The 26,626-nt window shown below is 38.3% G+C and overlaps 1 protein-coding gene across 9 annotated transcripts in view; it reads right to left on the minus strand.

Moving 5' to 3' along the window:
- The window catches only part of SLC44A3 (solute carrier family 44 member 3), a 94,209-nt gene that overhangs the window by 11,128 nt on the left and 56,455 nt on the right, over window positions 1-26,626 (minus strand). For 6 of the 9 annotated variants that reach the window (XR_011142532.1, XM_068952428.1, XM_068952426.1 and 3 more), the window contains 8 exons: window positions 25,296-25,389; window positions 23,533-23,702; window positions 22,888-22,977; window positions 22,084-22,208; window positions 20,370-20,556; window positions 12,326-12,491; window positions 5,969-6,125; window positions 3,273-3,356 (listed from right to left, as the gene is read on the minus strand). Coding sequence is in view for 8 of the 9 variants with exons in the window: in XM_068952428.1 (XP_068808529.1) it covers window positions 3,273-3,356; window positions 5,969-6,125; window positions 12,326-12,491; window positions 20,370-20,556; window positions 22,084-22,208; window positions 22,888-22,977; window positions 23,533-23,702; window positions 25,296-25,389 (1,073 nt within the window). In the remaining variant the exon portion in view is untranslated. The remainder of the gene's footprint in view (window positions 1-3,272; window positions 3,357-5,968; window positions 6,126-12,325; window positions 12,492-20,369; window positions 20,557-22,083; window positions 22,209-22,887; window positions 22,978-23,532; window positions 23,703-25,295; window positions 25,390-26,626) is intronic. The other 3 variants (XM_068952425.1, XM_068952431.1, XM_068952429.1) reach the window with 1 other exon arrangement.

Raw genomic sequence — 26,626 nt, forward strand, 5'->3', positions numbered from 1 at the left:
AACCCAAAGCAGACACAGAAAAGCAAAATTATCCTGCAATAGATATACTGTGTTAAAAAAAAAAAAGTCATTGCAGAAAGGCTACAAGAAAAAAAGTGACTTCTTTGATGTATCAAAAGTTAAGAGTTTGCCACAACAATTTAAAAGAGCAGGAGACAGACAGACCTTATAGCTCCCAAACCACATAAAGAAAACAGTATATTCTTTTTATGGAAGAGCAGTTTCAATCTACCAGATTTTTCTTGAGATGATTGGATATGTTTATCTGGAACACACTGAACCTATCAGAGCCAGAAGATGAAAAATCTGTGGTAATTCTGACAAGTGTTGGCAAACAGAACTGTCAAGTAAGGATAATGACTTTATATTCAGAAAGCACTTTTCATCCAGATAGAACCCAGAGTGCTTTACAATTGTTACTAATGGATTATACACACACATGAATCACTTTGCCCATGACTGAAATGGAACAGCTTAAGGAGTGAACTGTTTAACAGCACATAGCAACACTACACCGCAGTTTAGCACAGGATCCAGTTGCAAATCCAAGAGAACTCTTCGGAAGGCAGAATGTAATTATCCACATTGCAATGTGAACAGGATACTAGGCTTACATTCCCATTCCTCCAAAAACTGCCACTGGAAATATGGCAACTGTTAGCAACTAGTACAAGCACAAGCACTCTGACATGATGGGAAGACAAGAGGGTACCTTTTTGGCCCCTTCTGAGCGACGTTGCAAGAGAGCTGCAGAGAACTCAGCTGAGTCTGGAGAAGACGAGTCATTCAGGGAGGCACGCAACAGTCAAAGTCAGTGTTAAATCCCACATGAACGATGGCACGCTCAGCCTACAAAGTACCCTTTGACAACATAACACAGCACTTGGTGCACGGGAAGAAAGCACCTCACACACTCTATCACCAATGTTACTTCCTCCGACACCTGTTTCTCATCCGCATGTTTCCCAGAGGGAAAACAAAGACTCTCTTTAATCCTGATCAAACTTGTGAATGAAGGACAAGAAAGAATTTATATCATTTACGCAATATAACAACAGGTTGAAGAAAACAGTGCAGAAGTGATTGGGAAGGCTTTTTTTTTTTTTTTTAAAGCATTTCCAGGTAATTGTATGTTTATTACTGTGGTGAATGTAATTCTGGGGTAAAAGGCAACAACATAGCAAGGAATGTGAGTACACGCAATGAGTTTTGGACCAACTTTTGTAACAGCTGTTCTACATTTTAGTAATTTCAACTCATATAAAAATCAGAATCTGAATACTCAAAAATACTTTCAAAATGTTAGAAACATATGTATAAGCAATTTAAAAAAAATCATGAAGTCTTATTCTTGAGTCCATGTTCAATAACTATGTGAAATTTCAAGGCAGTACCCAGCAGCTTTCACTGATCTCAATGAGAGCTCTCAAGAGGTCAGCACTTCTGTTAATCAAGCCATATGTTAAGCTGCTTAAATTGTAGGCTCTGACTTTTTCTTTTTTTTTTAATATTTGGCCATAGATTTTGCAAAATTGAAGACTGGATCATATTTTCAATCTTAATCAAGATATCTATTTTTAAAAAATCAGGCTTGAATATGTTCTTTATAGGAAAAAAAAATTAAGAAAAAAATGATTTGATAAATTAATCGTTCTATTTAATGCACTGATCTGAGCCTGATATTACCCTTTCATACAGATAAAATTTCTATTACCTATCTTATGAAATATTCCTGCTTTTCTTCTCCTCCAACCCTCTCCCAAATTGCCCTGGGTTTGGAGCACACAGAATGCCATCCGCTTTGTCAAAAAGACATTCAAACAAACAATTATTCAACAGTAAACATAAAATTATCATCATTAGGTTAAAAAAAACCCAATTCATATACAAGAACAGATTTTCTTTCCTGCAATAAATTAGGAAACAGGAACCCTTTTAAGAGAACAAATATAAGCTTCTGAAACAAAGAAAGAACATCACAATAATTAGTTCTTTTTTTTCTTTAAACACACATAGCATATAACAGCTGGAAAAGGCAAACATGAGGATGCTGGCTATCTCTTTGAAAGGCAGGAAGCCAAGGGAAGGGTGACAATAAGTGGCATGCCTGGAGTCAAAACTAACTCTGAGATTCCTCATCAAGTCAGTGACCATAAGATCTACCCAAAGAAATGTAAGTCTGGAAAATTCATCAGCTAGTACTAGAGATTTTGCCACACAGTATTAAATCTAGACTGCAATAAGTGAAAGACTACTTCTTTATAGTTGTCCAGAATTAAGTTTAATTTATGCACCTTCATTAGAACAAGTTGTCAGACAATTTTTCAGGATCGTCTCGTGTACTTCACTACTGGCCTCAACAACGAGAAAAAGAAAAGCAACAGTTACAGAGTTAGGAATCAAAATGAACAGCATATGATTCCTTTCACATTAAGGATACCACAGCCACCAGAGGACAAAAGGGGACTGACAAAGAGAAAAAATAACTATATACAATCATGCAAATGGAGTTGGAAAAAACTCGGAGAAACGGATCAGGAAGGAAGGAGTGGGAGTCAAGTGTCTGAAAAAGTGCTGTATGTCAGAAATCATCTACTTCTAATAAAAACACTTTTGAAACAAACTGCTAACAAAACAAAAATGTCTTTCAAAGAAAGATATTATTGTATCATCTGGCTTTTTCATCATGGCTTACACTACCAGGTATATTAATAATAGAAATCAGCCAACAGTTGAATGTTTGCTTTTAATAGGGACCTTCAAGAGGAAAATAATATATCGACCTATAAGGTTTTATAAAAGCAATAGACAGGAACTGGGTACAGTGTCTAACACAACAGGGTCCCAGTTCTGATAAAGTCCCTAGATTCTATCTCTAATAGAAATAAAGTAATAAGCTGCAGACATCCAGCTCCCTAGTTTAATGACACATCTGGTGGGTATCTTGCTTCTTCAGTGCTTCTTTCCACCCGGATACTCCACATTTCTGCAGTCTCTCTGGCACAACTCAAGGAGATGTTAAGGCTTCACACCCTTGGAAATAGCAGGTGGCCCTCTGCAAGGCCCATCTCAAGCTGTTGGAAAAAGTTTTCTGAAATTTACGCTCAGCACTTTGCATGTTTGTCAATTCCTTGTTTCTTGGCAACACTCTCCACCTAACTTGAAGGCCTAACTAACTGACATTATTTGTTGTGTTAAATGGAGCTAGAGACATGCACGGTTTCTGGACAGGCATGCAGACGGTCAAGTGATAGAGAGATGACAGAGTGTACCTGGTTAAAGTATCTTAAGCACCTTTCTAGGCACCAAAACCAGCAGAAACAGCACTTGAACAGGCACTTTGCACACGCGCTTTCCTGTAATAAAACGAAATGTTTGGTTACTGGACAAAAGTGACATCTTAGAAAACTTGCTTTACAGGACACTGTATCTCTTCTTACAAAGCATTCATTTAGGCAACAGATATTTCTTTACAGATTATAGGAAATTTTTTTAATTCAGACCCTACAGTATTAATGACTGACGAGCTGAGCATTTTTTTCTTCCTGTGCATGGAAGAGTCTTCTCTAGGAAAGAAAATAAGCGCTGTAAGCAGCTTTAGTGAGCTAATAGCTGCATGGAGAACAAAACAGACAGGCAAGTCAGTAACCCTCACAAATACTTTTCAGTGACCCAGGAGTACACTGGTAATTTTTTTTTTTTAAATCTTTTTTGTCATTTGTCATATTGACATATTCATATTTCTGAAATGACTGGTACCCCCAACAGACAAAAATAAAAGAACGGGCAGGAGGACTTTCATGCATGTGTATGTGCATTGACCCAGAGCAAACATTCATTTTTCAGAGCAGGAGGAAAAGACTTATATTTTGCTGAACAAACCATTCACTAAACAATTTGAATTCTAACAAGGATATTGATCTATATTAACTTCACATCAAAAACAGAGCAGAAAAGCTCAACGGTTGTTTCGCCCTCAACATCATATCAAGAGCTCAGAATTGTTTAACACGTAAAGATTTTACCAAACAAGACAAGAAAAAAGACATCTTGGTAGCCATGGTAGCCTTCCAATTTTAAAGGGCCATTTTGCTCAGGAAAAGGAAACTCAATTCAGTGATATATGAGTCTTCAATCTTCTTTTTTCCAGAGATCAGAAGGATTTTGTTTTGCTTTTGAAAGTAAAGCTCTGACAGTCACTGTATGAAATCCTCAGGTCCCACAGCTACCATGAAGTTTTGCACAAACCATGAACCTCCTAACTTTTTTCTCAAATTCTTGCAAGTATTCCAGGACTAATTCCTTTAGAATGGGCACTGTACATTCATACAAATACACAGATACAAATTCCTGATACCAGTGAAATACTTTTATCTTATCAATTCTTGTTGGAGAAATTACTTTACGAAAAATGTATATACCTCAGTAGGTGCTATTTATTAAATACCTATAGCAGGGGCCTTCAACTGCAATCTCCTCTCTACTGTTCTGCTTGAAGATTTCCACATAGGAAGTACCATTGAAATTCCCTGAAAAACCTGTAGTCCTTCCCACACGGCTAGATACTCCCCGACTTCTGCTCTCCACAGAGAACAGGAACTTTTTTTTGCAAAGTCTGGGTGAGCTCTACAGGAATGCAGCATCCCTTCTCCATCTTTCACTACTTTTACTGCCCTCTCTGCAGGAGACCTCAGGGGAAAGGTGCCACAGCCCTTCCTTCCTTCCATGGGAATGAGCTAGGTTACTTTTGAGGGGGATCCTTCAGTGAACTGGGGACACGAGCTGGTCTGAGCACTCTCTAGCCTCTTTAGGCAGAGTTAGGACCACAGGTCGTGTCACACCTGCCTCAGCTGGATGCTTGGCAACGGAACCAGAAAAAGACAGAAGAAGCTTGAAGCACACTGCTACAGACAAATAATCCTTCTTTGCTAGATAAGTCTTTTACAGCTAGTCAGATTACAAAAACGTATACCCAACAAGTCCACTCATTCTACTTCCTTTAAAGGCAGAACATACTCTGTCTTCTTTCTAGCATAATTCATCCCACCTACCATCCACAAACAAGTTCTTAACTAACCCAATTCACCAAGTTTTATAACCAAGGCTTTCATACACAAAAGTGACATAAACCCAGATGCTTGCAGATATTCTAAACATCTAATTAAGACTGACTTTTGTTTTGCTGTTCACAAACCATGTCTCACACATGCCTCATCAGTACCAGAGATGCTCAGTGCAAATACCCTCTCTTAACTATACATAACACGCTTCAGGGCCAAGGCAAACTTCGGAGGAAAAGGGATGAATTCCAAGACCTACGTTTGAAAACTTTCTGTCTAAATGGTTCTCTAGAATCAGAGCTGTGCACTCATGAGAGCCCACTCTCCTTGCCAAAGTGCCAGAACCAACTGCAATGGTGTGTTTTCAGCAGAGGGTGAGAAAGGTGGAGATGCATGAAGGAGAGGAAGAAGGCAAGCAACAACCAAAACAGCCCAGCTATATTTTCATATGCCTTAAAAGATGTGTTATGGATCCTATGCAAATGTCTAGAATAGTCCTAATCTCATACATTCTTTTTATAAACTCACGTCACAAGACGAGTGAAATCTTATCTATAAAAGACATTTTATGTAAGAACATCACTTTTTAAAAATTTATGATGTAAACATTTTAAATAAAGCCTTCTGCCAACTTTGTATTTTCCCTTCTCCTTCATAAAAACTTTACATGTAAAAAGTAAATAAAGTTATTTTTAATGATGGTGTTTTCTTATTTTAAAAATATCTTAGCTGAGAGAAAAAAAGGTAAGCACATTGAAAAGACTTTCTCCATGGAGAAAATGGAATAAAATATAAAATCCACATTCTATCATCCATTTTTAAAGCAACATATATATTCTCCACAATTTTTTTCCTGAATCTCACCTTTTAACTACTAATTTTACGGTGTTATAGGAGTATATACCTACCTTTTGTTTTAGGAAATTATAAAGGTACAAGAGAAAAATCCTTGGTATTCTTAGTACTGTGATTAAAAACGACCCTTTTATAACAGTTCCTAGATGATAGCAAAAAAGAACTGATATGGAAGACAGGACTGGGTGACGTGGTGGGCTATTTTTATTTCTAGAAAGAAAAACAAACAATTTAAAATGTTTTAGAAACTGTTATTTAAGAAGATATACATTGTATTATTTCAGGAAATTTCTGGAGATTTAAAGAATTAATCTGATATCTCCTTCAGCGCTTAAAATAACTCCAGTTTTCCTACGACTTCATCTAAACATTCACTGCAGTACAAATCAAAGTAGCCAAGTTTAAAACTTTTACTGAACTAGCTTAATTCTTAAGCAATAACTGTTTTGATGTATTCAGTAACGGAGAAATAGCTAGAAAAAGCTAGTACGGAAAATATCAGAAGTGAGTGAATAACATCTAAGAATTATACTTCCCTGAACACTTCTCTGCATTTTCTGTCCTTTCTCTTTCCCTCTGCAATCTTTTATTTGACTATTGTTTCAGCAAGAGTTTAGTTTCACTATTTCCGCTTCAGTGGTAAAAACTAAAACAAACAAACAAAAAAAGACAAGATCTCATGTGCAAAACTGAGATCTACTGCCTACTTTTCTTGTTACAGCTTGGCTAAATTTCGTTTTAAATGTTGCTCAGATAATTAATACATATTTCTTATCACTGAGCAAGTTTTGTTTTAAATGGAATACACAAGAAAAGAACTTGATACTACATACTAAGAATTATAATTTGGCCTAGAAAAGTTGCAATGCTACTGCACACTAACCTGTATTGCTTTAGGGTAATAATGTGTATTCCAAAATTGAAAAGGAAAGACAAAAAATAACCTCCTATAACGGGCATAAGAATCTCAAATACAGATTTTATTTTCTTTATTTTTATTAAGGCCAGTTTAATGTGAATCCTTTACAGAGAAGGGTATGACACAGCTCTGAAGAATTTATATGAAAACCAGGAAATGAACTTAAAGTCATTCCCCTATCCCTCTTCAAACACTGTAAAAAAAAAAAAAATCATATAAACACTGTAAATACCTAAAAGAAACGTTTTAGAGGATTCAGAAAATACTGCTTAATATTCATAAGTCATCCTTCTATAAGGCAACCCTTAAATAATAGGAACAGTTCTGAAAAATTTACTCAGGCAATACAACCAGCAGCAGTTTAAATAAGCAGTTAAGTAAAGAACAGACCTTAAATCATAGATAAGAAGTTCTGTTTCTAAAATTAATTCCTTCAAAACCTCTGCTATCTCAAAAAAATTAATAGTTTACAGAAGAAACTGAAAAATAAATAGGAAGAGATAAGAGGGAGTGACTGGGTGGGGCTAAAAAGGTCTATAAATATATTTTTATTAAATCCTCACCTCAACAAGGGTTTAAGTCGTACACACTATGTCAAGACAGCTATCACAGTTCTGCAAGAATCCTGAAAGTATCACTGTGGTCCTTTCAAAATGCTAGCTACTTTGTATCTGAAAAGTTATATTTAAATATGTGAATATACCACATTATTTTAAATAGGAAATTCCAGCAAAGCAGTTGCTGCATTTATTATTTTTGGTCTTACAACTTGGGGAACAGCTTGGGGGAATACTGGAATTTTATACTGAATAAGCCTTTCTTTAAGTCTTCAAGTTTCTCTCTTAGAAACACATACATCCCAATATACATGAGTTATTCCACCCATACAGTATCATTGCTCCTTTTCGTTTTATAATATCTTACATATGACAGCCTCGGTCAGATCTCAGAATATAAAATCTGCAAGTTAAACGTTAGCCAAGGGTAAGAAATACATAAAGGACAAAGGTGACTCTTGTGTTAATGATTTACTTGCCATTGAAGAGAAAAGTGAAGAAGGGTTTTGATATTTTTTATCGGAACTGATTAATGAGCAGGAATCACAGGATTTGAAGTTTGGTTTAGATAAATTTCTACATATTTGGAAGCTTTTCCAAACCTTGTCCTAGCAAAGGAATTCTCTCTGGAACAGGCTCTGTCAAGGTTGCTTGCTGTTTTCCTTTGAAACTGCTTACAAAAAGAACAAAGCTGGCTCAGAATAAGGAACCATAGGAAAACGGCTAGCTAATCACGGTAACAGCTAATGCTTGTGACTCAAAATAAGCTCAGGATCGGTTTTCTTATCCACCTATACCCAAATTACCATCAAGGCTGAAGTTTCAGCCAGCTTTTCTACATTGTATAGCTGCAATGCTGAAAGGACTTCAGCACAAGCCTAGCCATGTACATACATAAGCTTTTGCAGACAGTCATATGGTGCAACGAATTCTGTGCACGGAGGCTCCAGTGCGCTGACACGGTACCCCCCACAACAAGGTACTGGAGAAAACAGGGATCTGCCTGCACAGAACTGGTTGCCCAACTGGCCAGGGCCACAGCTTGATTCTCCCCACTGGTATTCCTGTTTCATGTTACCGCAGGATTGCTGGATTTACATAGACCACCACTATTCCAAACTCCTGTGAATCTGTACTCAGTACCACATCATCTTCTGACTATTTTATTTCTCTAGTGCTGCCAATTGTCTTTATTTTGTTCCGAACTCTGATTTTTGGTATCTTTCTTAATATCAAGTTTCTTGAATCAAGTGATCACACATGAATCTCACCTTTCTTTTTAAAATCGCTTCTTGTTTTTTGTGAAGAAAATATTCAAACTAGAAGACCAAAAAGACTTAGATAATTAAAAGTAAAAAAGCGCATTTCTTTAAAAGCCTGTCCTTCTTTTCAAAGTTGTGTTTATAGTTTTCTTCAATCCTGTCTCACCTGTCTCACTGCTTAAAATGAGATCAAGAGTTTTAGTATAAAAATACTTTAAAAAAAAAAACTTTTAAAAAAACATTAATCATACATTCCCTAAATAAATATGAATCTCAGTTTTTAAGCAAATACAATGAATTACAAGATTGTAGCAACAGAAACAACAGCCAATTAACACAGAGACTGTAATTTCAATTACCCTTTTACCTGCTCTCCAAAGCACAGGTGACTCGGCTGACTACACACATGCTGTAGGGTCCTTTTGCATGAGCTAGGCCAAGTATGCGAGCAGGGCAAAAGATGCTCATAAATATTACAGTTGTATTTGAAAGGGGCAGGGGAATGCTTTAAAAATATGGTCCTGGTTCATTTCCTAATTACTTCGGTGCAAATTCATAAACTCTTAGATTGTTGGCTTCCTCGGAGATGTAGGTCAGTCAGTTCTGTGGGATTCCAGCTCCCACTGAAGCCTTTGGCAGTTGTGGTGCTGAGCATCTCAGCGTCAGGTTCAAAGCCCCAATCCTGCAAGCGCCTGTATATATGCTGAATTTCAAGCCTGGGCAGAAGGGTTTGCAGAACAGAAGCAGAGATCTGCCACCCTACAAACGCATAAACGTGCCGATAGCTGCACTCAGAACAGCAGCACGGGGAGGACACGCACGCCAGAGTTACTGAATAAACTCCAGCGCGGACAGGACTGAGACTCCTGTAATATGAGACAATTTACCGTACCACCTTCCTTCGGTCCCAGAGAAGGGCAAACCCTCATCTCACTGAAAAGGCAAATACACACATGACCCTAAGCACATCAAGGTGAAAATAAATCTTTTTGTAAAATAGTAACACTGACAAAGAGGTTTTCTTAAAGACTGAGCCCATTTCACAAGTCATAAAAAGTAACCTTTAAATAAGTTTTATTTATTTCATTAAATTACTAAAACCTTTCAGTTATTTATTTTTAATCTGAAACAAAAAAGGCTAAATCCACTTTCAGTGATGGTGTTGCAGGTCAAACATATGTCACCTGTAAAACTAAGCCAGCCGCAACAGCTCCCTACCGTCCCCATTCCTAGCCCCGCTTGTGGCTGTTGGCCACGCAGCACACTGCTGCGTGCGCTGCGGAAGAAGATTTCCGCAAGGAAAAGCCAGGCCTTTTCCTCGGAGCACTAACTAGCCAAGAAGAAAGCCTTTGTGTGAGGTATCATAAACAAACTCTTGTGACATGTCTTTATGACACAGCCCCAGGGAATACATTAAAAACACACAGCAAACAAGCTCAGAATTGCTGGAACAGCTTGAGATAACCCCTGCCCTTAATGAGGCAGCAGCTCTGCCTATTCACCGTCCTCTCCCCGTTCACCGTCCTCTCCCCGTTCCTTCACTGTTCTGGTGTCTCTAAGGATCTGTGCTGGCAGCCTAAAGGCCAGGAAGAGGGATCACCACCGCTGAAATATCACATTTCCCTTCCCAAGAACAACTCTCAGCACAGTACATGTCACCGGGCAAGCAAATGGAGGGCTTAAAAGTATCTGTGCAAAATGATTTCAATACAATCGGGAGCGGGAACCCTCTGTACTCTGCTGCCAGTTCCTGGAGCTGGAGAAAAATAGCTGGAAAGCAGAAGAGCCTAACAAAGCAGTAAAAGTCATCACAACAGCTTCTACAGTTGCTTCCCTGCTCTGCATGAAGACATGGACAGTGTCCTTGCCCTGGGGACTCAGATGGTGTGCCTTACCAAAATGCACTGCAGTACTCAACCCAGTAAAAGGCAGTGAAACTTCCTTCCTTTCCTGTGCTTTCTCAAGCAAACCCTTTTAAATGAATCCTTAGCGCCCCAGCAGTCAGCTTTATGATACAACCGTCAATTGTTAAAGCTTGAAAAAAACAAATAAGCTTAGAGGGAAGGAGCAGCTTCCCTCTATGCTTAGAGGGAACTACGCACAGAACCACAAACTTGCCAGTTACTTGGGTTTAGAGCTTCAATCAGAAAAAGGAGATAACATATGAAATGGGAGTCCCTCTCTTTTCAGGTCCTATCATGGCTTGTAAAATAGCATTGTGAGATTATGTCACTATACAGATCCCAACTTTGTAAAAAAAAAGGAGCATTTTTGGTTCTGTCTACACTATGAACATGTCTCTTACTAATACCAATTCAGTGACAAAAAAACAACACTCGAAACTGTGGTGGCCACTGCCTATTACCAGGGCTTCCAGCTTCGCAGCTATGGATGGGGTGGAGCCACCCTCAGCCACAGCGGGTAGCTCTCAGTGACACTCCTGTAAGCTGGGCCTATGCTGCCCTCTCTGCTGGATGGAGGAGAACTGAGCACTTGGAAATCTTTCAGCAGAAGGCTTTTCTATCAGAAACTGAAACTTCAAGGGATACATTCTGAGGAGAGTCAACAGTAACCTAGCGCCTAGGCTTTGGAGAAGCCCAAAGCCTCACCTGCCAGCGCCCTGGCAGCCTGAGCTCCGGGCTTCCCAGGCACTCTTCTGCCAGGCTCCCAGCCTCTGAGGCAGCTTGCCTGACTTGCCCTCAGGCCGCCTTCCTCAGGGGCTGGTCTTCCAACAAATGGAGATTATCATCATATTCCTCTACTGCAAAATGAAGAAACGCCTTGAAATGCCAGAGCTTTTCACAGACCAGAAAATCTCATTACAAGAAGTGGAGTAGAAGAACAGAGCAATGAGGTTAAGAAAGCTCATAAAACAATTATGAATAAAAATGTTTTCAGGATACAACTCTCTTCACTGTCAAAAAAAAATCCAGTGTATTATTAAAATTAAATCTTCCCCCACAATGTTAGCACAGCACCATGCCACTGCATGAAAACAGTTTAGTTTCATTTTATAGTATTACAAGAAGTGGGACAAAGGGCATAAACCACGATAAGTAAATAAGAGTCTTCCTCAGTTCCCCCACATTTATTTGTCAGGGTAAAAAAAAAAAAAAAAAAAAATCAAGAAAGTTTGCTTACATGTCTCTAGATTTTTAATAGTGCTATTAAAGGACTTGCAGTTAACCGAAAATATCTACACAGAATGAAAACAGATACAACAGACTAGGCATTAATGCAGACAGAACAAACGAAAAGCCAGAGCAAAGATGAACACTTAGGAAGAACGTGCCTATGAATACATGAAATTACCGAGGAGCTACATATTACGTCTCCATTTGGAGGTAATGCATTCTCCTAGGAAAGGGTTAAATGCAGGCTGCCCCTTATGAACTGTAATGTCATTAGACTCAACGGAGCTCTGCTGGCTTGTATTAAGGATCAGTTTGACCCAGTAAGTCTAGAGGTAAGCGTGAGTCATACTAATAATACCATACACATTGTAATATCTTACCCAAGATCTTGCAACAAGCAACATTATTTTAGATTAAACTGAGCTCCAAGATACTGGCATAAGTTGGAATCTATTTGATAGTACTTTTCCTAGAAAGAGATTGAAAGTAAACACTGAAAAAAGTGCAAAAAGTATACTTGGGGCAATTCTGCACTTACCTGTTGAAGTAACAAGTAACCACTGCTCCAGCAATCGTCATTTGCTGACAAGCAAGAATGAATTCACTAGTCCAGATAAGGCCAACAAAATGGTACCATGCCATGTAGTGAATTCCAGACAGAGCTCTATATTCCACTTGTCCTCCTGAAGTAATCTCTGCAGTACCTGGAATTGGGATTACATCACACTATCAATAAAACACAGCAGTCAACAATAGAAAAGTACGTAAAAGAGATTTTGTACCCTTGCTCTTAACTTTTCTTCAATAAAGTTATATAAAAAGCAGGTACTACTTATTTCTATCCATTTTTAACAAAATCAGAGAGCTAAAATTTTGCAATTCAAATAGAATTTTGAAAAATAAAATCTTATAAAACACAAAGGCTTACACTTAAATTGAGTCTTAAGCAGAGCGGCCAGTAAAGTCAAGGGCACAACTATAAATCAGTAGAGATTTCTGAAAAAACATTACTCAGGATTACTCAAATGCTTCAGAAGTAAATGAAATCCCTTTATTTTCTTCATTCAAATCTGAAATAAATTTGTAGCCAGTTATGAAAGGCTTTAAAAATAATATTTTTCTACAAAAAGCAAAAGAGAAAGGCTGTTGCAGAAAAATATTAAGGATACATATGTACCATTGCAACAAAACAAAATTACTATTCTAATTACTATTAGTAATTAGAATCACAGCAGCTCGGTTTCTGTTGTCTATATTTTGCAACTTCTGTACAAAATAAAGCATGTTTCCAGAAACACTTCTAAAAAATAGAACGCAAACATCTGTATGGTAATAAAAACTCCAGTGTTACCAGCATATTGAGAGGAACATTGACAAATGCACTTACTGAAGCTAAAATTTTTTGTCTCAGCTCCTGTTAATAATGAAGAACATATTCCATATACAAAAGATGGCTTTTCACAAGAAGTCGGGGTAACTCAGGCGACATTAGCAATCAAACTTTTCCCTATGCAGGCCCAGCTATGGCACTTGGCTTTGAAGTCTAGTCAGGGAATGATGGAATCAGGGCATTCCTAGTGAAACGTCTCTAGACTGCAACCTGGCATGTTATTAGTTTACCAAGTCTCAAATCTAATAACTTTAAAGATAAATATATTCAAAGAATAAAACCATCTCTGGAGGTGAGTAGTTTCTTGTTTTAGCTCCATGAAAGAAAGAGCAAAGGGACATGTAGAATTCTCCGTTACCGCTAGTAGAGCCCTGTAACTGATGCTTTAACTCTTCATGTTTTCCTACAGGACAGCGCAACGGCTCCAAATTCAAAAATACTACAGATATAAAGCTATTTGTGAAACTGTTCACTTATCTTTCCTTTTTTCCTATAGTCACAGAACTCATGCTCTATAATAGCTGAAAGTAGAAGCAATAAATATTTGTTTTCAGCAATACCATCAGGTTTAGAGAACCATTACAAGTCTTTAGACCCTCGATCCATTTGTCTGTAAATTATGAAATACATTAATCTATCCTATGCACAGCAGTGTTGCTAAATTCTTTTTCAAGTGCTTTGAAAGGATCAAAAATGCTACATGGGTGCATAATTGTTATTATATAGTTAGCTCAAATATGTATTAAGAAAAAATTGAATTCTTTTGCTCCTGCAACATTAGCACTACAATAAACTCATCCTTCTCAGATGCAGAAACGAGCTATTCTCCGCTCAAGACCAAAAAGAAAAGAGTAAGTCCATGAATCAATTTATAGCTTATAAAATAAGCATCCTTCCCAGAGCCGAGTCAATCTTATTCTTAGCATTCTTATTATCAAGACTTGCATCCATCAACATAGTACAGACAGCCTAAAGGAGGAGTTCACAGGTCCCACAACAGACTAGTTCATCAAGGCAATTTTTGCTCGAGTGCAAACACAGACATATTTTCTAGCTATTTTATTTTCTGAAAGGTTATCAATTTTAACTAAACAGGAAAGCTCTGTAAAGTGCTGTAAGGGCAATCTTTCACGCAAACACTGTTGCTTCCATTATATTCAAATGTATTTTAAGCCTGTGAAATGCAAGACACTTGATGCTGTGAAAAAGCTACCACTCTCATCTCAGATTTCTTCTCGTAAACTCTCTCAGCCCTCTCCCTCCCCATCCCTTGGCTCCCTTTTAGAAGCTTGGATTCAAAAGTTATTTTTCAAAAGTTATTTCAAAAGTTATTAAGGGAATTTTAAAGGATAGATTCATTTACTTTGACACATTAAAATAAGCTCTCTGCTATACCATTCCTTCTTGTTCTGAATTCAAGGGGTTTTTTAGCTCCCTTACTTCTTCCAGAGGCTCATTTTCCTATAGCACATAACAACTGGGCAAATATGCTCACTAATCATAGCCCATAGCCCTTACCGAGGAACCTGTGCAAACGATAGCTCAATAAGACACAAGAAGATCTCCTACACCGCCATTTTTCTGCAAAGCCATTATGTCATCTGGTAGCAGAATTAAGCATGTTTTCTGCCATACAATCTATCTGAACATTTCTTTTCCAAAAAAAGGCATATTTTAGGCTTTGCTTCTCTAGCTTTGTCATAAAGATTGACAGATGTCCGTATCATAAACTAATTCTGTTTGCTTTTTACTAACCGACTGAAATAGCCATCTGCAGTAACAACAATAATGCCTTTGTCTTTCCCGGCCAACCTTGTGCACGTACGTGTACGTAGCGCTGTGTTCTGCTCCATGAAAGTCAGGCACATCCATCCATGAGTTCACCTTTGATCATTTCACTGACTAGGTAAGGAAAATTGGTTTTGGTACCTCACAGAAATCTATTTTCCACTGTAAACATTTCTTTCTGACTGATGGCCTGTGCTTGTGGGCCTACCAGGCATGTATAACTTTGATGGCAGAATTATATACTATGCTATCTCTCCTGTGTAAAAGTATGTCAGTATTAGCAGCACAGATAAACTTCTAAGGCTATCCTTGACACCCCGCTGAAAAAGTAAATGCCCTTTTCCTTGTCACTCCACTGCAATCTATCTGTTCATGAAAGCTGAACATCCTGAACAAAGCCTCCAAATATGGTTTTATTTTGTCCACAGAATACTTTTCTTCCAACTGCATAATCACAGCAGAGACTGCTGAAAGTGAATCTTTCTGGTGTACTGCAGGTGCTTAGTGATAACATCAAAAAGTTAGTAAAGAGTTAAAGTCTCTACAGCTGAATCACCAAATCTGACAAAATCTGATCAGTACAAATACTGATCTGCTGCAAGTATTTCTAAGAAGTGTTGTTAATGCAGTTGCAAGTGTTTGCAGCAGAATTCAGAAAAGCTTCTCCATCAGACTCCGCAGCCCAGCGCTGTGCCATGACCTAAGTCAGCAGAGCAATGCAATGACATAAAAGTCAGTGTGTGTAAGCAGTATCATTAGCTTACAGTCTGGTGCTCTCAGATTTATGTCATCTGCTCTTACACGGCAAAAGCTATTGCAAGTTTTTGCTGAGGCCTCGGGCAGCAGGCTGTTGTAAGGGACTACAGTTCCTGGGAAGTATATTTTAACAATTCCACTATCAGAATAAAGAACCACTGTCCAGAAAATACTATTTTTCAGTTCCTGCTAATATGACAATATGATCTGCATTTAACGCGTCCCACTGCTAAATAAGGAAAGGTTCTGGCGTCGTACACTGAATCTTCATGCTTCCTCCACAGAATTTATTGTGTTATTTTATCTATCCTTTTTCCATGTAGTGGTATTTACAGTTAAGCTAGCTGACTATAATGAGAATGTCAAGAATCCCGCAGGAAATATGTTTTTACTATTGGTTTAGCTACTGCACAACTTTATGTGGCAGTTTTATTGCCCACTTGCCTGTAGGATGCACCTTCCTTACGCGAAAATCGCACACTGCCATCTCATCCTACGTTATTTGCACAACATTTACACCATGTGGATTCCACAGCTGCCTGGGTGCTCTAAAGCTGAAAGAACACGTTTTGCCGTGCCACATGGCTGCTTCAGTTCTGCAGCACAATACCACACAAATTAGCAAATAATAAGACGCAATAACCCTAAGACATAGCAGCTTTTCCAAAGCACAGCTGAATTCCATTACTGCCCGACTAACGGTTCTAACTAGCGCCACTGTTTGTGCTGTCTCAAGCCTTTTGGAGTCTTCTCCTCGTTTTCTAGGTTTGGAATTCACTCAGTCTCTGCTGCTCTCATACACCCTGAATTATCAACGTACTTAAGCAGGTGCCTAACTTAAAATGCATAAGTAGTCCCACTGATTTCAACAGGACTCTACATGTGTTTCAAGACAGCCGTGTGCTTAAGCGCTTTTCCAAGTGGGGGCTATAGTATTCCATGGCCCCCAAGAAATCGGGCTCTCCTCAGAGTAGCACTAACTTTTGGAAAGGACATGAACAAGGCGTTTGGGCGGTCACATAAAGATCAGGTGCATCACAGCTGAAGCAAGGATCAAGCGCTGCAGAGCTGTACGATGCACAGACACTACAAATATATAACTTAAGGAGGTCTAATGACAATGTTATGAACGGGTACAGCATAGCAGCAAGCCAATTTCACTTGCCCATCTCTCCCAGCTTTGTATTAGACAAAAAACTAATGTCTTCATTAGTATTTCATTTTTTCCAGTCTTCTTAAAGTCTAAATTTAAAATACAGTCTGCTTAGCCCCAGAAAACACATATGTTAGAATAAAAAGTCACAGTGACAAAAACAAAAAAGAAGATATGCATTTTTCAAACTGAATCCTAGCTAAGAAACTACCTGACAACAGAGAAAAACTTCTCAAAGTGAGCTGATCTTGGGAATTCAGAGAAGCACTATCAGCTCTCACAAAAAGTCCTCAAAACTCCAAAAGCAGAAGAAATGTCTTCCATATACCGAATTGCTTGATTCTAGAAAAGAAGTGGAAAATACACAGCTGTTCTGCCAATGCATTGTGAATTAGCTAGCACTATACTTATTTGTTTTTACAGGACAACAAAGTACTAGTCACTCGAGAACAGCAAAACAACCTGCAACGTACCAGCCGCCTGTGAACGGCTTTAACAACCGCGAGCATTTCGGGGGACTCAAATTTGGGTTGAAAATTTGAAATAAAATTTAAAGGAATATTCTCAATAACAAATCTAGCCTAATCTTGTTTATTCGTCCTAGTTTTAAATGACAGAAAACAGGAGCTGTTGTTTACCAGGTAGAACAACTATCATACTCTTGCTGACACCAGCCTCCCACGTCACCTCACCAAATCACCTCAGTCTGTGAGCTAGATAAAACAATCCTTCGTTACCTCACCAGATGATTAAAAGGCTAAAATTGCCTCTACTGTGTTTGAACTCCTCCCATGAGAAGTTATTCTGTAATAACAGCAGTTGTAAACAACCGAGCACATTCAGGAGAAACTTTCTCAAGCTACTTTATCGGCACCTAGCGGACACAGACGCTGCTGCACGTTACCTGTTTTCAAGCTTACACTAACACTTCAGCCCCCGGACTTTGCTAATAATTTGCACTTGTTGGGTACCAATAGCCACCATTTAACGCAGACAGCTTAACAAAATGAATTATTAATAGAAATGACAAAATTAATGAAGTTTTAATCAGAAAAATCAGCTGAATACATAGAGTGGCATTTTCTACCTGCGTTGATACTTAAAATTTGTATTATTTCTCAAATGCACGTTCTCTCCCACATAACAACACCCTAACTGCTAAACAGTGAAATCTTATAAGGATTGGTATCTGCACTAAAAAATACTAGAAGAAGAGCTCAGTCAAAACAATCTAGGCTCCTCACATAACAATATATTGATAGTTACAAGTGCCTGGAAATGACTTTATCTTCCTATGCTAAATCTGCAAAGAAATCAATTCTTTTACAACCAGGAGTATCCTAGAAACATTACCATTGCACTACTACGCAGAAAGATTGTGCTGCCTTCTGTACCACCTTGTTTGGAAAAAAACTCTTGGGAAACATTTACCTTCCCACCTACGCTTGGATGAAGACATGTGCACATATCAGAGTATTAGGGAAAAATCCTATGGACAATGTGCCAATCCAGCTTAAAATCAAGACTGTATTATTTCTTGCTAATGTTTCTTGCTAAACATATATTTAGCAAATCCGTGTGTTGTCATTCACTTTATTTACCTGCTATGAGATTGACTGCAGTTAATGCCTGATCTAGTACACGGCGTTAACTACTTACATTGCATCTGATTGGAGCAGGTGCATGAAAAGCAATTCTGTAACTCTACCTAAACACGAACAGGTGGTTGGGAGCTCAGGAGATGCTCCTTTCAGTAAACAACCAGTTTGAACTGGTGATGAGATAGCCCACCAAGTCAGTTTGAAAAGTACTGCTTGTCTGGTTGATATGCACAGAAATGGCATGAAGGTTTTGTGGAAAAGCTAACAGCCGCATAAAGCTGTATCTGGCACGTAATACTGTCTCTGCAAAGGAAAAATCTAACTCAGAGGAGCATGGAGAAGAAATATCCATGACATCCTTAAAGCAAAGTGGTGACTATTTATTCAGCCAGGAACAACTCAAGAAGAGACTGCAGGTTGAACAACACCTGGCTTCTCTGGGTCTGACAGTTTTGCAGGAGAAGCAGATTATCAGCCAGGCAAGCGCTTCAAGCGAGCATTTCTGACAGCCATCAGCTACTGGACAAACAGTGGCAGAAACAGCAAGACCTCTGCAAACCTGCATGACTCTCCAGCCAAAGCTGGAGAGAAACAAACCTTTCCTAGCCTAAGCAATGGGTGACTGACTCAGAATACCAGCATGGAGACTCAGACCTAAGTGAAGTGGGATCTGTACAGAGCCAGAGGTAACAGAACAAGGCTGAGACAGTAGCAGTACTCAAGGGATGGGGGTGAGGTGCTTGACCCACAGAGGCGGGGAACACTGACAGTTTTCTCAAATGGGCTCAGCTACAGAGAAGATGAAGGCTCTTCTGGCCTAGCAGGGATCTGTACGCCTGTAGAGAGGAGTTACCGCAGCCAAAGGGGTGGAGGAAGGGCATGACAAAATGACAGTACATAAGCATTAGCAGGGCTTGGCTGTGTCTGGTTTTCTAAACAAAAGCACTATAGAGTTTCAGAAAAAATAAACAGGAATGAGAATAAATAAAGCTTCCATGACAAACAACTCTCTCTCTTCTGTGAATTCAGCATCTACTCCAACCCATAGGACAACTCATAGCAGTGGAACAAGAAATTTAAAATGCACAAACCCCCAAATCATAATGCTTCCTCGTGTGCAAAGGTTAATGTCTGCTGGGAAGTTATCCCCATACTATCCCCACACATACCCACTTTAGCTTCCTTTCTTTTGGTGATGTTCCTCATAAGGATAACCTCCCTCTCCCTTGAGTGTCCCGACGATGTGCCAAAGGCCAGCATGCCAAATCATTCCTAGTTCGGTGAATGACAAATCTTATGAAAATGATACGTCCCTCAGTAATACTAATTCCATACTCAAAATCTGTTCTTTCATATTACGATTCTCTATCTTTACAATAAACCTCTTTATTACCTTACCTTCAGCGGTAAGGACCCCTGGAGTAATTCAAGTACTAGTATACCAAGCTAAGTAAGTACAGTAGTTTTCACCAAACCATTGCTCAGAAACAACATGCTGTCTCCAAGACAACTGGACATTGTTTATCTCATGGGAGATTAATGTTCTCATTTCATAACAACTGCACTAAAGGCTGTCTCCCCCCTCCTGTTACTTTCTGCATTTAAATACCTCAAATGTACTGTATCTTCCATAACCTGATCATAAACTAAATAAATGAGAAAGAATAGAAGTAAAGCCCGCATATATGGGAGCAAAAATATCTCCTCAGTAGTGCTATGGCTCACAGAACTATGGCAACGCTGAAGACGCCAACAGGTGTAAAGGAAGAGTAACACAGCTCTGCAACAGTGCTAGCCCATGTTTTGCACGCTAACACCATAAGGTACTGTATTTCAGAAGCTAACTCAGGAAACAGGTGGCATTCATTCCAAACCATGGAAAGCATATATTTACCTGCAGTTCCTAAGCTGAGTAGCACAGCAACCCAAAATACCCAGAAGACGACGAGAATCAGAAAACTCCAAAGTGGTTGGAACAGCAGGAAAGGGATTCTTCTAATTATTTTGTTAACAATCTGGAAGAGCTGTACTGTGAATTGAAGCCTCTTTCTTAGTGCAAGTATGAGGGAAAGCAGAACAATCTGTTACAGGAAAGAAAAAAAACAATTAGTTTTTTTTTCTTAAAAAAGTATCCAAGTTGTCAAATGTGGGGTCAGGGGATATGGATTTCACAAAGACACGACAGCAAGGCACTTTATGTAAACTTATTATGCACTAGAAATGCTTTCTGAGACATTGTCTACTTTCTCAAAGAGCTTGTGGCTTAAAATCCCCTTTTATGAAATCACGTTACTACTGTTTCTTTAAAACAAAATAGGATTCACAAAACTGTAATTCACCCAACACAAACAGTCCTTTTGCTTTAATGCAACGAATACAAATGTATGTTATAGGTTACACACTGCTTTCATACACCCTGTATGTTTTGACCATTTAAACTTCCTTCCTATATTGTTCACAATGGGAGGAGGACCAGTCCTTTTTCTGCAGAAAGGACAGTAGGAAAAATAAACTGATTGGACAGTTGTGTATGTGTGGAGACAAAGCATACATAAAATGAAACCTCATTTAAAGAAATTATTTTCTTCTCAAAGGAAAAAAAAAAAAAAAGCAAAGGCAAAACCCCCACAAGGTCCCAGGTCCTTTATCACTTACAAAGAACTATGAACAGCATTTAAAAGAGAGGCTGGAATTTATAAAACAATATATAAAACCAGCGGCAGCTGTTCCTCCACTTTTCTTGCCTGCTCTACAAAGGAGCCATTTGTTCTAAAGAGAAGAGCAACCTGCAGCAGTAGATGCTTCCAGAGCTCTACAAACGGCAGTGAAAGGTATTGGAATAAACATGCTTACAAATGAACTTATTCTTATGCTTTTATTATCCACAGAAATAAAAAGGTCATTGTTCATAACTTACCAGGATATAAGAAAAAAAAATCTGATGTGTAACACATTTGAATCTGTGACTGTAAATTGTCAGACTGTCCATATTTGGTGAATCCTATCCTATGCTGTTTCCTTAAAACAGCAATGACATGATTTTGACAATTCACGGCCAACTGACACATTTTTTGCACACCTGTATTAAGCAATGACTCCTTTAACCCTGCAACATCAGAGTGAAAAAATTCACTTTAAAAGTGGTAAGCCACAGTCAGGTTTTCTGTTGAGAAACAAGAGGTCAACGAAAGAAAAGCAGAATTTACCCCTGTAACTTGAGGCCTAAACAATGAGCTTCACCCCACTCCCAACCATAGATCTCACATTCATATGCAGCCAGTGCCTCTCTGTTCACGCAACATGATTTTCCAGTTAGCTGATGCAGAGAATGGGAATGGAATTTAATTCCTGCATTTCTGCAATACCAGCACTAATAGTGTTTGTACAGGGTTTCAACGTGGCAGAAAGCCCTGTCCTGACACATGAATTTCATGATGAAGATACAAAGCTATTTAAATGCATATAAGCAGATCTTTTTATTCATTCATCAGTTCAAATTTGAAAGCAATGAGGAAACAGAAGTATTTTAATTGCTGCATAACCACTATAGTTCAGTTTTTTAAGTTAAGGCCTCTATCTGTCATTGCTTATGGTAAAATGCTACTTACTGTAACTATTGTAGAGAAGATAGCATATCCAAGTACAAATTTTATATTTTCCTTTTCGGTTTCCAATTCAGTGCTGGGGTCATTCCTGTAGTCATAATAGAGCCACCAAAGAACACCTGAGACAACTGCAGCAAACACAGATGGGCATGAAGGCCAGCAGTACTGCACAGGTTGTGGTACACTCTATATTGTTGGCAGGTTCATGTCTACTTGACATCTCACGATTCTGCCACCCTTCTTCCTAACTCGAGTTCAACTGAGGAATACTGTAGTCTAACAGGGAGCTACAGTATCAATGATCATAAAAAAAATTTACATGGTGGTCTGTTAGTCTGAAGTAAAAAAGCAGCAGAGAGTTTAGTTTTCTTGCTGTTTTCCTAAAGCTCAGCTATGTACTTTTATTCAGGAGGTAAGAAATACTACTTTTAAGGAATGTCAGACTTTAGCTAGATACATCCTTATAGTTCTCTCTTTATAAAATAGGCAATGTTAAACTTTGTTAAACTTTCTTTGAAAAGGCAGCATTTTCATATCTGTTTTCATCTGCCAAAAGAAACATAACTTCTTAGCATCTATAAATAATTAAAACTGATCATCATCCCAACACTCTGCAGCTGGAACACCACAGACAGACTTTGGCACCCAAAGGGAGGAAAGGTTCTGCTTGGAAATGGCTGTGTTAAGCTTAAGCTTACTGAGGATGGCTGTGGAGAAACAGGTTTGCTGTTTGTTCAACTGCCTTTCCTTAAGTTCAGCAAAATGATCCGTTTAACCAAGCACACGCTAAAAGCTAAATATACTTACATAGCAAACCAAACACAACCAGTGCAATCAAAGTATGGACCAGAAGTGTTTGAATGAATCTGAAGGTTAAAACCAGTATAAAAGAGAAGGCTGAAAATATACAAAGTAAGGTTATTATGAGTGTTACAATCTGTTTAATTTAACTATTGTTTACTTTAAAGATAAATTTTAGATTCTTGAAGAATTTGTTTTTTACTTTTAAATAGTAATCTCAAAAGCAGCAACATTTAGTAAAGGTGGTAACCTTTTTAATATCTAAAACATAGTTATCTGTAACTTACTAATAATGAACTAATAAATGACTACTAAAAACTTCAGCTTGGGAATCATTAGGTTTTCAATAATATTTTTGAATAAGATTTAAGTTAAAATCAAAATGTTACTGCTGATGCTATTATTTTTTTAAATCAACAGTTTCTAACAGTCCCCTGAAAAGAGGTAAATGACGGATCATATCTAAGAATGCAAAGTCTAACATCTATTAAATGTCTTCTTATAATAAACATTACTTTAAAAAAAAAAACTCTGCTCAGAAAGTATGAAAAACATCAGTACTTTTAAATGAAAAATATAAAGTTGATAGAAACATTTGAAACTTCATATTTTAATCACACATTAGTATTCATTTTTTATTTATAACCTTACCTAGTGCAAGGACACTCAGTCCTATTACAGTATCTCTTCCTGCCAATATTCCACCAAGAGCACGGTGAAGAGCATCCATTTCATTAATCATATTTATTAAGACAGACGCATACTTGGAATAGCATTCAGGATTTTGTGGAACACACCGATTAAACAATGGAAAAGATTTACTGGAAGGTTAAAAACAAAGATGATGAAAAACGCTCATTACTGGACATACGGTGGCTAACCCAGAGAGATCAATTCCACTGCTCTAGTTGAAGCCCTCTGCAGTACCCTGCCAGCATCCTCAACACAGTTTTGCAGTGCCAGCCGACCAGTGTGACCCATAACCTCAGAGGCACCCTCCCTACCTAGGAGGGGACCTTATACACAGAGTCTGACACAACAGGTCCAGAGCAGTCTGTTACAAATGGTCAGATGGTAGTTTTACGTTGCATCTGAAAAACAAACTCCTGGCAGCATTATGCCTGTGCCATAGTGCCAGATCCATTCAAGGCCAACCCGGGGAAAGAAGTGAACTGCTATCTCAATCTCCATCAGCATGTAGCTCCTATGCAATTAACTAGTCTAGCTTCACCTGCTTTGCTCCCATGTGTTTATGTAAAAGCTAAACTCATGCTAGAATGGCTGTAAGCTATGTTGTGGTAGATAATTCTAGACCACAAAAACTTTGCAGTTTTTTGGGATATTTAAGCATACTAAAGGCTGTACCAAAATAATGTTTGTAAGGTGCAATTAACCCCATCAAGATTTACATATAAAGTTATTTGGCACTCCCAACCAAGTTTCTTGAACATATTTATTGCCACTCTTTGGTAACACTGCACTGCATCTATAGAATACATATTCATACCTGAAAAGGAGAGGTCAGTTCATTAGCACATTAAAATCGCTCTGCCCAGCTTTACTTCTACTCAGAAATGTTACTAGCTAACATAAATGACTGGTGAGTTTTTTTACCAAATGGAAAAAAGCATAACAAGTCAAAGAAAGAAGTAAAACATGCCTTATCTTTTCATCAATTTACATGCCCTCCTCTGATTTACTTTAAATAATGCTTTGATGCGTCTCCTGCTCTCTTTTCTTTTTTTTTTTTTTTCCTCCATTTTCTATTGTTCAGAGCAGTAGATGGCTTAGCTCTGCAAGCATGGAGATTCCAATTCGCTACATTTTCATGAAATGGTAGAATTTCAAACTAACCTGGGGCTTAAGGATTTTGACTCACCAATTTGTCGTCAAGAAAGAAATCCAACTAAACCAATATCCAGACTCGATGGGCTGTCAAATGCTAAAGACAGTCCATCTGCCTAGCGCCTTTCAAAGACACACACTTCAAGCCAGGTGGGTGTGAACTGACTTACAGAAAATTTCTGGGCTCAGGATAATATGCAAGGCCTGCCGACAGCACAGCACCTTTTCCTTGGCCTTGAGGCAGTGAGCAAAAGTCTGTGCAAAAGGCCTTGCAGGTAGATAAGCTACTGCTCATGTGAAGTGCAAAATAAGGGCTTTGTCTCTGACCTGGTGGAGAAAATCTCTAAAGGGTGGAGGAATAGAGTTCTCGTTCATTCTATGGGACAGGAAACAGAGTGTTCACATGCACGCACACAAGAACGCATAACGATATATGTGCAAAAATAAATAAATAAAGTAAAACCATTTGGATTGTGAAGCATCACACCAAATAGAAAACATGAGGAAGTAGTAATTCTTAAGAAGCTGTTTGGACTCGAGGGAGTGTTAAAGTACCCAGTAATACCTACCTTGGTGGAACTGGCAGTGTGGGACACAGGTCAGCTGCCTTTGGATTTAGTATGTAACTGGAAACATTCAAGTTGTAAACACAGAGATGAGAACCTTAAGAAATTAAAAAAACAAAATCCAATGGTAATTTAATACTAGTTAAAGTCTATTTTGGGGAAAAGCTCATTTTCAAGTAAGTTTTGGTTACACTTCTGTTTTGATCCCTTAGCAGGCCGTACCCATTAGTGATATTCTAGTGGGAGTGTAAATAACAAATTAATTCATGGGTAAATCTAAAACAACCGCTGAGGAATCTATTGTCATCTAATGACAGCAAGCACACTATTTGTTCCACAGTGCGATACTTGAGGTCTAAACTGTTACAGGTAAGGCAATGGAAAAGCCTTTAATGACAGAAGCTACAACAGAATTAGGCCCTTCATGTTACAGGACAGAATTTGGTTCTATCCAGAAGCTAAACATTTTCTGCGCTAAGTACTGCCAGGTGCCTAATAATGCTCCGCCTCACTATATAATGCTTCTGAGAAAGGAATGTTTGGATGCATTCAAGCCACTCAGAATGCAACATTGCCATCTCCCTCAAGATACACACGTAAGCGTTTTTAGCGTGTGGATGGAATTTCATGTAATTTCAGTCAGTTACACTGAAATTACTTATGTAATATCATAGGTTTACAGCTTTCTGTACATACCAGAAGATGACAAAATATTCCAAAATGAGATTAAAACAAATGTTGTCATTTTAAATAGCAAATCTTGCCAAACAAAACAAGAAAACCAAAAGGAATGGAATTCGGACCTCCAATACACATAGCTAATATTCGTGTGGTCTGCAGTTTATGCATGCCCCACAGATTAAGGTCAGGCCACAGTTTATTTTTATGCTGGAAATGAATGAACTGGAGCTGCCCCTTTTGCACAATAGCTACTTCTGACATCATGTTAATCTTGAACAGCAGAATAAAATAAAAAAATATTCAATGGAAAACTTGGGGCTATGATTTCTAAAGGGATAACAACTTTTGTATATCTCTGGAATTAATAATTCCACCACAGCTTTAAGTCAATTTAAAAGAACCAGTTGGACAAGTTTCTCAAATAGCATATGAGCTGTATCCACCTACCGGCACCCCCAACAAATTACACCAGCTCATTCTCAGCAGCCAGTTTTCAGCTGGATAATCTCAGCACTGGGCAGGAATGAATCAACAACTTTAGAATTGACATAAGAGAGCTGTAAGATTTCTGAAAACTGTGGCTTTGAAATAGGTCACAAACAAGTTATATTTCCTGTCACTATAGACTGCTCAGGAAATTAATGGTAAGAAAT

This window comes from Struthio camelus, chromosome 8 (assembly GCF_040807025.1).
Source record: "Struthio camelus isolate bStrCam1 chromosome 8, bStrCam1.hap1, whole genome shotgun sequence".
Classification (NCBI taxonomy): Eukaryota; Metazoa; Chordata; class Aves; order Struthioniformes; family Struthionidae; genus Struthio; species Struthio camelus.